Raw genomic sequence first — 12,533 nt, 5'->3', positions numbered from 1 at the left:
CTTTGTCACACTTTTACTACATCTATTGGATGAAACCAGATTAAGACCTGATCTGCTTGGTCTGAAAAAGTCTGAACCATAATCAGTCATACCATTAATAACCTTAAAAGCTTCAATAAGGTCCCCACGTATTCGCCGCTCTGCCAGCGTTGTCAAATTGAGGATTTCCAGTCTACGGCTGTAAGGAAGAGTACCCACCTCATCAATCAGACGGGTAAAACCGCCTCTGGATGCTCTCCAGCTCCAAAACAGTCCCCCAACTTCCATGAGCCGCAGGTGGATTCCACAATTGGACACAATACTCAAGATATAGCAATCATAACAACCTTTTCTCTAATAACTAAATTCCTTACAATCCAACAAATCATACGATTTGCCTTAGCGATACATGCTTTGATCTGTTCGTTCCAAAGCAGGGAGCTATGGGTAATAACCCCCAAATCTTTTTCCTGTGCAGATACTTCAAGTTCTATACCATTTACCTTATAATTTAAATTAGGATTGTTGTTAAAATTAATGTGCACTACTTTGCACTTGGCAGGATTAAATTGTAAAAGCCAAATACTTTCCCAAACTTCTAATTCTTCGATATCTTCAGCAACACTACCGTGGTTAGCTGCATTACCAATTAATTTAAGATCATCAGCAAATAACAGAGGTGCGAGAAAGAACTTTGTTGATATAAATAGTTAAGATTTGAATTTGGAGCCACAAGGCCAAGGTTAATATTCAAATGTTTCTCCCAATATTTGAGATAGGGAATATATTGATTTTTTGAAGGGTTGTTTTTATATAGGGTCATTGTGACAATTATGTGTATATTGTTTGAATAATTTGTATATTTTTTTATTTGCATCATACACGTAAGTTTATGATGGGTCTTTACTTACTTTGTTACTTTGTAGGGCTTCATAGAATCCTCTATCGGGCCATCGAAAAAGTCGACCCCCGGACAGTGTAGAAACTGTTTTATCACCACTCCCAATCAAGCAAGGAGTTTCCATTCCGATGGCTGTATCCTGGAGCTGGAGGCTCGTCCGGAAATGACTTCACAAAGTTCGTTAAAGCTGCTTTGAATTGCATAGGATCCTCGATGGTGTGCATATGTGTTGGGATTACATTCCATAATCCATTTAAGTGACATCGTAATGGCTTACTTGACGACTTAGCTATTGCTAATTTTTAAATTTTCGCACACACATCTATTGTAGATAACGATGATGATGATGAAAATCTAAATATTATAGGCTACAATGAGCATTTTAGTAACAAATAGTATGATGAAAATATTTACACCCAAGTTAAAAATATAAATACTTTATTTTAAAAACACTATCAAATAAGGTGGTTGATCAGTCACTTGTGTCATTACGACGACGTCGTTATATCAAGTCAAAATATTCCCCAAAATAATTTAAAGACGATTCCCTATTGAAAACGTTTTGGTAGAAAAAGTTTCTCAAGTTACATAAATATCATTGGAAATGCAATTTTATGGATAAAATCAATAAAGCTTACAAGTAAATCTACAAAGTAAAAAAAAAAATAAAAAAAAAAAAAAAAAAAAAAACTAGCTCCAATGTTCATGTAACCAGACAGGTTCTACCAATCCAAAGAGTTAAGTAGGTTTCCATTCAGTCAATAGTAAACAGTGTCTAGCACTGGTCGTCCTAAGAGGGACTCCCCATTTATTACAGGCCTGGGTAAGGCCGCGTACATACCAATGGATAGAGCATTGGCCGTCTAATATAGGGACTAGACTCCCCAGCTAGGCGTGGGTGGGCCCTGTAGAAATACAGATCTTCCTTCTTAGCTTGAGGTCATCATTATTCACACATTCACTGAAGATTTGGATGAATTTTGGATCTCTCGAGCAGTTTAGGATCGCCAAGTGTGGAGTACCCAGATCTTCCAGACTGGAGACCTCATTACCAACACTGAGAAGACATGAGGCTTGGTCCCTAAGGTTTTCGTCAACATGCCCACAGCTAGTCAGTATATGAATTGCAGTTTGTTCTTCATGACCACAGGAGCAATAGGGAGAAGGCCATTTTATTTCAGTCTGTCAAGGATATATAGAAATGAGTTTAGAAGATTGTTTTTGTAAAACAAGCTCATGACTAGAACCTCAGTTTCTCTGCTAGTATAATGAGGGAACTTCAGGGGGGTGGTAGACACCATGGGAATTTGAGACCAGCCCTCCATTAGTAACTGGTTCTTAATAGATTCCTGCCATACGAATTCAGTGAATTGTTTGATAGAGGCCTTGGTGTAATGGCAGGCTTTCCTAGAGAGCTCGAACAATTTCGAGGCATCATTCAATCCAATTATTTTTGCATCACCTGGCAGGACAGAGTCAGCATATACTTCCACCTTCCATTTTAGAAATTTCAGCACATCCCGCATCTGGCCCAGAATTATTGTGTTTCCGGATTCTATCTCTCTGAATATGAAGTCATGGTGTACATCGATATGTATACTACTGAATACCTTCAGGTAGTGCTTCACCGATAGTATTCTGTTTGTAACCCGGAGTGGGGGTATTCCCAAGATGACCTCTAGTATGGCATTTTGAACATTGAAGACTGCTTCCACAGCAGATTTTGCAACCTTGTACCAAAGTAGATAACGAGATCTCAATTTTCCTGGAAGTAATCCCAAACAACACTGGCTTTTGTCGTGACAGTAAATTGAATAATAAGCAGATCAATCAAAAGAGTTCAATTAGAAATCGACCACTTAACAGCAGCTTATTTAGCAAATACAAATGAGATGCGACGAGCAAAATGCCTGAGAACTAGTCCTGATTAACCGTACATTTTATAAAAGATTTTACAAATGTTTTACATACATTTTTCTCACTCCAGCTCCAGTCTGGTAGTTTTGAGTTTCATGAATATTTTTCTAGCCTTCTTAAATCATGTTTTTTGCCTCATTGTAGTCTGTAGATATTTTGGTCTTTTGTAAATGTAATATGTTTTAACATTGGTTACATGTGTAATTTAAACTTTAAAGTTATATGCTTAATAGCTTATATAGGCTAGTTGTCAACCTAATAAGGTTGTAAACTCTTTAATGCAGGACCATAACAAATTCGTTTGGCTTAGCTGTTTGTTTTATTAAATGGGATCAATGATCAGGCTTCTGAAATCAATTCAAACACAAACAATTTTGTCTGAATTTTGTGTAAAGAATTTGGAAATGATGTCTAAATAGAATTTAGAATCCATAGGATCAAGAGGGAAGGTTGGAAATATATTTCAGGGTGTTCTAGGCTCCAATAAAAAAACCAACAAATGCCCTTTGTTAATATGATTTATGATATCAATTGATGTTATTGCAAATGAAATGAACCGTTTGTTTTACTTTAATTTTAATTGGTTATTTTCAATTTAAAATATGTATTTATTTTTTCCCAGCACTGAGTTCAAATTATTGAACTTACTAACAGTCAACACAACCTTTAGGGAAGAATTTGGATAGACCATAAAATGGTGGACTAGCATGTCCCTATCACTCTCAGACGAACTAACTGTGTTATTGTGTGTACTTGGTGTTATTATTTTTATCTTCTTTGTTTTCATGGTGTTCTTGTGTTTCGAATGTCTGAGGCAGAAAGAAAACCAGCCAGAAGGTGGGGACAATCTGCGATTTTCTTGGCTTTCATTTCTCAGTGTCAATCAAAAAGGTGACAACGGCGAGAGATTAGGAAATAAAAGCATTTTCAACTTCTCAAAAAATAAGGAGCAGCCCCCAGCAGCTGTTCCAACAGAGACTTATGTTCTTAATGACTCTATCAAATCATCTTATGTTGATATTGTTCCTCAAAGTAAGGGTATCTACAAATCAATAGCGCAAGACTCTGATTCTGAATCACAATTCTCATTTACATCGGAACCTGATCAGCGTAGATTCTCTCATTTTGCACCCTTGGAAGCATCAACATGTGGGACTATTGTGTGCTCCATTAAATTTTATCATTTCGCTAATAGACTTGCTGTAAGAGTTGGTGAAGTTCAGCTTAATCTTGTTGATAACTTAGTCGTCAATCCTTATGTAAAGCTTCATCTACTTCCCGAATATAAGCGAGGTAATCGACAAACCACCCGAGTCAAGCGGAACAGCACCCTTTTCGTGTGTGATGAGGACTTTTTATTCGGTGTTGGTTCACGTGAAGTGAGAACCAAGTCGCTTAGTCTGCAGGTGTATGATTATAAATCTAATACGAGGCATATGTGCATCGGAAAAGTAAACATCAACCTGGGAGATTATGATTTTAAAGATGAAGATAAACCACTGTCTTTAAAGAGACATATTATTCCTTATAGAGAATCTCAGGTATGATTGTCCATTTAGATTATTCTTCATATTTATGATGTAATTTATCGATCACTAATTGATACCAGCCTCTAGGAGCATATTTTTACAATAGTTTTTAACCACTTTATAAGGGACACAATTTCAGGAACAGTTTGGTGCATTGCAGGTTGCTTGCAGTGTCACTTCAGAAACTCTGCGGATCGGAATCGTTAAAGGGGAGGGATTAGTTCCAGTCGATATGTCCGGAACGCTGGGTAAGAGATATTTCATCAACCCTTTGCTGTTTTGATGTTGTTTTTAAAATTTTACAGTAAAAAGCTCACCACTCACCTAATCCCATGTTGCTCAAGAAGTGTCATTTTTCCCTCGTCGATCACGTACAACAGATCCACAGCCTCACCCGCTCACAAACATATCATTGCTCAATATTGTCCTGTACGTGTAAAATTTCTAAATATAAGTCTGTTTATGTGCAATTATAAGTACGAGAGCTGGTGCCCAAACTTCTCGAGCTCAACTTTGTGTTTCGTTTTGAAACGGAGTACCACCGTGAATTACATGTGGTAGCACACAAAGGGGTGACTGACTGTGAGCATTGTGTATACCCGCGTATGTGATGGAATTTACAGTCACCTGCTCAATAGCTCCTGCTACTTAACAATACAATCACACCATATCCAGATGGTTTACACGCGTGTCTCCCCCGCATGCGTGTCCTGTACTACTGTAGTAAAGTAATCTTATATTGCATTTTATATTGTAACACCAATCAAACATAATATCACAGATGCTGCTGATTCTCCAGTCTCCTCTCTCTACCTGTACCTGTTGTAGTTTACACAATATGATCTAACTGGCCACACTTTAAAGCACAGAAAGTAGCTAACATCACATGAAATAAGTATTGAGTAACCTCGCCACGCCTTACTCTCTGCTGTATTGTAAAGTGGTGTGATGTACCTATTGTTCTATTGTATAACAGGGACTAGGCTAGTACATCTGTTGTGATACAATGGAGCAGGGCATCAGTCTCTATGAGAGATAACGATATGATCGGTATTTAAAACCACTGCACTTTATTTACCGCCGCCATATCCAGATCCCTCGCATGTGTGCGATCTTATTATTGCGACCAGTGACCGGCCGTTCGCTCTACCTCATAATGAGCAATACACACATACACGCACGGCACACCACACGGGATGAGCCGTTACTTAGTAACCCACGTGATGCTCACGTGATGCTCACGTGACGTGCGCGTTCTGTGTTTAACATGTAGGCGTGGTCATCACGTGGACCTCATTATACTTGCTCCACCCAAACTAATATACCTACCATTACACAATTATATATACAGAGTCTCTTTAACTGGTGTGTATGGGCTGATGTAAGCGTGTATCTAGCTATTTTACAGGAGGTTGGGTCTGTACTCTGTCGAAACAATCGAATGTTCGAGAACAATTTCCTCCGCAGCAGAGCTATTTAGCAATTAGCTGATGAAAAGGAGCGGGTGCTGTCCTGTTTCGGCAGATATGAGGCACCTGTCAGTTTTAATCATGTCACATGGTCGCATCTCACGTGCTATTATATTGTAAAGCCTGGCTAAAATCTTCCTATTCATTTTCAACAAACAATTCGTGATGCAATCATGTTTTAAATGGGACTAGAAAATTGCGCAATGTGGTGGGTCATTTGCCGGCATCCGAGCTTTCTTCATGGAGTTCAAAGAAGCGAACTCAGAGTTCTCAGAGTTTAAACGCCGTTTTGTGGCCATCAGTTTCCTCGATAGTATGTGTATCACTGGCTGTTGAGACAACCACATAAAAACATCTGTTAGATATATAGAACCCAAACTATATACAATGCTGTTATTTTCTGTAGAAGCTCTTCTTCGAGGAGTGAGCTCTACAAGTTTGGAGCGTATAAAAAATAATTGATCGAATTTAGCCGACTCAGTATATTTCAAAAACATCTGATGAACAGAAGCTATAGCAGCCGAGTAAATCAGTAGTTTATAAAATCATACAATACGTTAGTCATATGGGTAGAGATTTAGACTACTTATTTGGGTTAAAAAGTGTCCCTGTGGCATACAAAATTGTGACTGGTTCACGATAAAACGCTTTATAAAGCCAACTCAATGAGTCATCGGTTCGTTACTCTTCACCATTTCAATATTCACCACCGTAACGCACGCTTCGATAATCATGCACCTTTGCTCCTCTCTCTCTCCCTCTCTCCTTAGTATGAGTAGCAGCATTTATTCAGCAACTCCTAAGTATGGCTTGTTTTACCACCAGAGCTAATGTTCTCACTGCATCTCACTCCGTATCCACTGTCGGTGTATCTCAACCATTGTTAACCACAATATGTTGAATTCAGTGAACGTGTTCATTAAATGAATGTAAAGCACGAGTAGCTAGCTCTTCCAAGGAGGTATAATTGCCCACATCACTACCATCACGAGCTGTAAAATCTATGTTACACTCCAAATCGATTAGTATAGTCTATTATATCGGTCGATTGTTTGACCGGCGTATTGTTCCGTTAGCTATTCATTAAATCTAACATTTAATGGACCTCGCGATTATCAAAGTTTCAATGAAAACAACGATCTTACTTTACATTATTAGATAATGACCTCTCTGTCTTTCAGAACCCTACTGCAGGATTATGGTTCACATAGGATCTGAGTTGGTTCATAAGAAGAAAACGTGCATCGCCGAAGCTATTAACCGGTCACCAGTTTGGGAGGTGAGTTTCCTGTAAATAATGTTCACTTACCTTATCAAGGTGATATCATACAGCATATAACTCGTTAGAAGAACTTAAAATTTTCGCTCAGCAAACCTTGCAGAGACTTGTTTCTATCATGTCAAACATACTGCATCCGATTGTAATCTCTGACCTTATGATGTCAGGTTCTTTTATTTGCCAATATTCACTCCACAGAATAATACCTCTGATGATAACGCCACTGTTTCACTGTTTCACTATTTCACTATTTCACTATTTCTCAGGAGTATTACACGCTGGACCTGCCCGCTAAAACGCTCCTCTGTGATATTTCCATAACAATAGAGGTGAGCAGTGTTTTCTTTACATCGAAAGGTGATAATCACATTAATACAATATGATATGAAAGAGAGTTTTCCGAGAGTTAACAGCAGTTCCAGTCCCAGGACGGCATATACTCCCACGTACACTGTACGCTTCATGGATTTTAATTCTAAACGGCTTCTCCATTCCACCTGTTATTATCAGGCTATAGGCTATTGGCACCCTAAACCGGTTACCACGTGATCTGAAATACACGTGACCTAGACTCCACTATTTACTGTATAGTAAAGCGGCCCATTGTTGCAGGGTAACCAGGTGGTTGTATTAGAGCGGTTTATGAAACTCTCAGCCAACGACTTGTCTTTTGAACTGGAATTTGAACCTTTCTAAGATAAAGCCACTTAAAATAACAGCATATATATAATTGATTATATTTGGGTGGTAGAGTAATCCCTGACCACCTGCTAGACTGCCCTTTGTTTTCCTCATCGACCTCCCCTCATTATCCTACCACAATTTAGTTATAAGTTATTACTCTGATTAGCTCTTGGAATAATTGAAAAGATCCCAGACCCCCTACGGCCAACATTGTCCATCACGACTAGTTAATAACGATTAACTAATCCAGAATTAGCTGAGGTTACATCTGAGAGTTATATTATTATAGGTAAACTGTAGGGACGCTGTGTAATTATGCAAACAGCTCTCCAGACCCAAAACGGGTCAATTTTTTTGTATTACTCAATATTCTGTTACTAAATACTTTTTAACCTAACCCCCTCCTCCCTCAGATACGAGACCACCTACGTAACTCACGGTCTACCTCGTATCTCCTGATGGGTCGTGTAACCCTCTCCAACTCTACACCCGGACACGGACAAACCCAGTGGGAACACGTGTGTTCACAGCGCGGCACCATGGTTACTGAGTGGCAACCCATCCTACCCTGAACATAACGAGTGGCAACTCTCCCTACCTTTAACATACTGAAAACACCAAAACTTCGACAAAACCATCATTATGTACACGGGATTTTCGTTTTTACTTAGCTGTCTGATTCTTTTAAATATATATAGGAGTGAGAGGATAGTTTCAAAGATATTTGTGGAGAATTTTCGTGGTAGAGCTGAAGGGAAGATGTTGTTTGTTACTGACAGAGCGTTAGTTAGACCACGTGATTAGCCGCCCAATTAGCCGCCCAATTAGCCGCCCTAGTATTGACTTAGCTATTGACAGTGTCACGGCCTGTACGCTAATACCGGGTTAGTTACGTAAAAGTTAATCTATTGTTAGGACGTGTGTTTCTGCCCGGTCATCAGTCGACTTAACGCACACACAGTCAGAAACTTGTACATAATTGTCGCTCCTCTCCTCCTGAAACACAACATTATCGTCAATTTTCTTGGGCGGAAAAATGGGTGGGAAAGATCCGTTTGCTAGCCCGACTAAGGATTACTCGTAACGGAAAATTCCAGAGACGTGCTATTTTGGGAAGTATTTAGGTTTAGCCTCCCATTTGGGCTGGGTGTAAGCCGGGAGGAGGGCGGTGCTGTTCAATAACAATTAAGCTACCCTCTAATTCTCTATTGTCATCTAGAATTAATCTCATTAAATTCAGATAATAGAGCTATATAATAACAGCCGTGTCTTTGACCAGCTGTTGGATCACAGGATACCAGATATCTGAGATCTACGGGTGCGGCATGTTGGGAATGCAGGTGCGGCATGTTGGGAATGCAGGTGGAACGCTATCTTCGCCCCTTCTACTCGCTCTGGCAGTGCCTCTTTGGATAGTTGTGTAACATTTGTATAGAATAGGTGGGACTCATTGCAGCAGGTGGTCACTTGTCAAAGTCAGCCAATTGTAGAGCGAAAGTTTAGTCATCTGGTATTGAATTGACCAATGAAGGAGCAGCTATCTGCGCAACATTGTGTGCAATTGACAACGAAATGAATTTTATTCACCTGAAGTTAGGTGGTACACGTGTTAAGGTATGTTTACTGGTTCAGTTATAATGTAACATCTGGGTGTAGAAAATATCGTGGTTCACATTTAATGCAGACAGGTTCCATAAACTTACAGACATGAATGTAAGACTGGAAGAAGGAACAAAAAAAACCGAAATAGAATATACGAAAAGAGGGAAAACACGCCATTCGTTAACTACTGGCCTTTTTCATCGGTCCAGCTGTTAAAACCATTCTGAGAAGGAGTGGGTAGATTTTATTTCAGGTATTTTATGTTTTAACAAATCTTTGGTAACATTTTTCATTGGCATACGCATTACTTTTATTCTGGTTGTTCATAAACCAGGACTGCTCGTTTAACATTATAAACCATAAGTCATCTCATTTGCTGAACATTCTCTATCATGCCTTTTCTTACGTTTCTCATCAAACTTGTTCATTTTGTAGCCCTCAAATATAATGCCTCATTACCAGATAGTCCTAAATAAACCAGCTCCCACTAGCCTAAGGACCACAGGCCGTTGCATAAAGTCCTATATTTCCGAACAATATGGATGTTATGTGAAGAGCGATAAGTTTCATGAGGGCACATGGAGCATGGATAAACCACTGGTCCCTGGTCCCTGTCATTGTCCCCTGTGAATATGGAGTCATCCTGGCTACTGAGATCATCTCTTATCTTAGTCTTAGTCTTGTGGTGATGAGAGGGTGAGGAGGAGAATATTGTAACATTAGTATAGAGCCTTCATCACGTGATATGAGTTAGATGTCACGTGATATTGTTGTTTCGAGGTGGGTGGCGGTGTTTAGAATTGCCATGAAAAACTTGTTGGAAGCGTGCCAATTTATGTGTTACGCACTTCAATTCTCATTGGAATAAGCACCAGCTGAAGTTCGATGTGTTCAAATGTTTGAGAATTTCAGTGATTCTGCGAGGCTGGGCGTGGTAATTGAACTAAGGATAATATTCTAATAACGTAAAAATCACTGAGTCTGACTAACGCTCTACTCGCTGCATTTTTGTAAATTATAACTAAACTTCGTTGAAAGCATCTTGAGAACATGAGAAGAGTTTATATTTTTGTTTCAAAAAGTGGGAGAACATTTGATTTTTTGAGGGTCGATCTGTAATATTTTCACATCTGTTTTAGAAGATCGTGAGGCTGATAATTGATACACTGATTGAAGGTATGTAAAGTCTACCTTATGTGTAATTGTTCAAATCGTTTTAATAATAAAAAACTTCTATCATTTATTCTGTGTGTCATGGTGATACTAATTATTTCGAAAAATGAGGGCTGACATTCTGAAAAATGCTGCGAATAGCTTTATCACATAACCCCTTCCATTCACAAATACTTATACCTCCAACATACCTACATACCTCACATACCTACTCCACATACCTACTCCACATACCTACTCCACATACCCACTCCACATACCTACTCCCCCAAAATTACCTACTCCCCCCATACCCTAACCTTCCCCCACAACACTCCACAAAACCTACCACAATACTTCAAATACTATACTGAAACACTATTTGTAACAGCCTATTGAGAACCCCCAAAATTCCCCCCCAAAAATTTAAACACATTTGGGGCCCAACAAAAAAATTCCTCAAATTCTAAACCCCAATGCTTGGCCCCCTTTTAATGAAAAAAAGAAAACGAAAAAAAATTGGGAAACTTTTAAAAGGGGCCCTAGCCCCCCCCCCCGGGTTAAATTTTGCCCAAAAGAAAAAAGAAAAAAAATTTTTCGGGAAACCCCCCCAAAAATTTCCTTTGGCAAAAAAAAAGCCCCTTTTCCCCCTTTTTCACATCCCAACGAAAAAGGGGCCCTACCCCCAAAATGTTAAGGAGCCCCCCCGGGGTTTTGGGTAAAAACAACCCAAAAAAAAATATAACCGTTTAAAGTGAAAAAAATTTTAAAAATCTAAAAAGGGGTTTAAAAAGGGGTGCCCCACCCCAAAATTTTTTAAACCTAAAAAATTTGAAAAGGGGGCCGGGGGGAAAAAAGGGAATTTTAAAAACCCGCCCCCGAAAATTTAAAAAACGGGTTTTTAAGCGGGGCGGGGAGGGGAATAAAGAGAAGAGAAAGAGGGGAAGAGAGGGGAAGGGGAGAGGAAAAGAGAGAGAAAAGGGGAGAAGAGAGAAGAGAAAAAGGAGAAAGAGAGAAAAAAGGAAAAAAAAGGAAGAGAGAGAGAAAGAGAGAAAAGAGAGGAAAAAGAGAAAAAGAGAAAGAAAGAAAAGGGGGGGGAGAAAAGAAGAAAAGAAAAGAGAGAAAGAGGAAAAGAGAAAAGGGGAGGAGAGAAAAGGAGAGAGAGGAAGAAAAAGGAAGAGGGAAGGGGAGAGAGAAAGGGAGAGAGAGGAAAAGGAGGGGAAAAGAGAGAGAGGGGAAAGAGAGAAGAGAAGAAGGAGGAGAGGGGAAAAGAGGAGAGAGAGAGAAGAAAGGGGCTAAATTTTTTTTGAAGTTGGGGAAATTTTTTTAAAGGGGTTAAAATTTTTAAAAGGTTGGGAAAAAAAGGGGGAAATTTAAAAAGGGGTTTTTTAAGTAATAAAAATTTTTTTTATTAAATTTGGGAATTTTATTAAAAAATTAAAAATTTTTGGGTTAAACCCTTAATTTTTTTGGCTGCCCCAAATTTAATTGAAACAAAAAGGGTTTTTTTCAAACCCACATTGGTTTTTTAAGGGTTATCAAAATTAAAATGGGGGGGCCACTTTAAAATTAACAAATGAAAACCTTTTAGCCCCCAAAAAGGGTAGTAAAAGGGGGGAAGGTTGGGGCCCCCCCTTAATTTTTTTTTTTAATTTCCCCACCCCTTTTAAAAGACCACCATCAAAAAACGCCCCTTTTTTTCCTTTTTTAACAGAAAAATGGGGTTGCCACCAGAAATCAATTTTTTTGGCCAGGACCCCAATTTTCCCGGGCCCGGAATATTTGGGTTTTTTTTGGGGGCCCCAACCCATGTTAAAATTCTAAATCAGGTAACGGTTTTTTTTGTTTTTATGCAAAAGAAAGGGAACCCTGCCAAGCTTTTTAAAACCCTTTTTTTCAAAAGGACCCCCCCCAAAAATAAAAAAACAAAAAAAAAATGTGAAAAATTTGGGGGGGAAATTTGGGGGGGAAAAGGGTCCCGGAAAAATCGGGGTGGGGGGAAAAATTGAAAGTTTTTACGG

At 39.0% G+C, this 12,533-nt stretch overlaps 1 protein-coding gene across 1 annotated transcript; it reads left to right on the top strand.

The window, feature by feature from the left end:
• Positions 1 to 3,465: 3,465 nt before the first annotated feature.
• On the top strand, positions 3,466 to 10,578 carry LOC134811443 (synaptotagmin-1-like). The gene is made up of 5 exons (XM_063818275.1): positions 3,466 to 4,338; positions 4,466 to 4,574; positions 6,977 to 7,074; positions 7,341 to 7,403; positions 8,172 to 10,578. Exons 1-5 carry the CDS (start codon positions 3,505 to 3,507, stop codon positions 8,328 to 8,330), a joined length of 1,263 nt encoding a protein of 420 aa, XP_063674345.1. The 5' UTR covers positions 3,466 to 3,504; the 3' UTR covers positions 8,331 to 10,578.
• The last annotated feature ends 1,955 nt before the right edge of the window (positions 10,579 to 12,533 follow it).

Source organism: Bolinopsis microptera, chromosome 2 (assembly GCF_026151205.1).
Source record: "Bolinopsis microptera isolate Bmic1 chromosome 2, MBARI_Bmic_1.0, whole genome shotgun sequence".
NCBI classification, from domain to species: Eukaryota; Metazoa; Ctenophora; class Tentaculata; order Lobata; family Bolinopsidae; genus Bolinopsis; species Bolinopsis microptera.
This window is presented reverse-complemented; position numbering and strand designations above follow the sequence as displayed.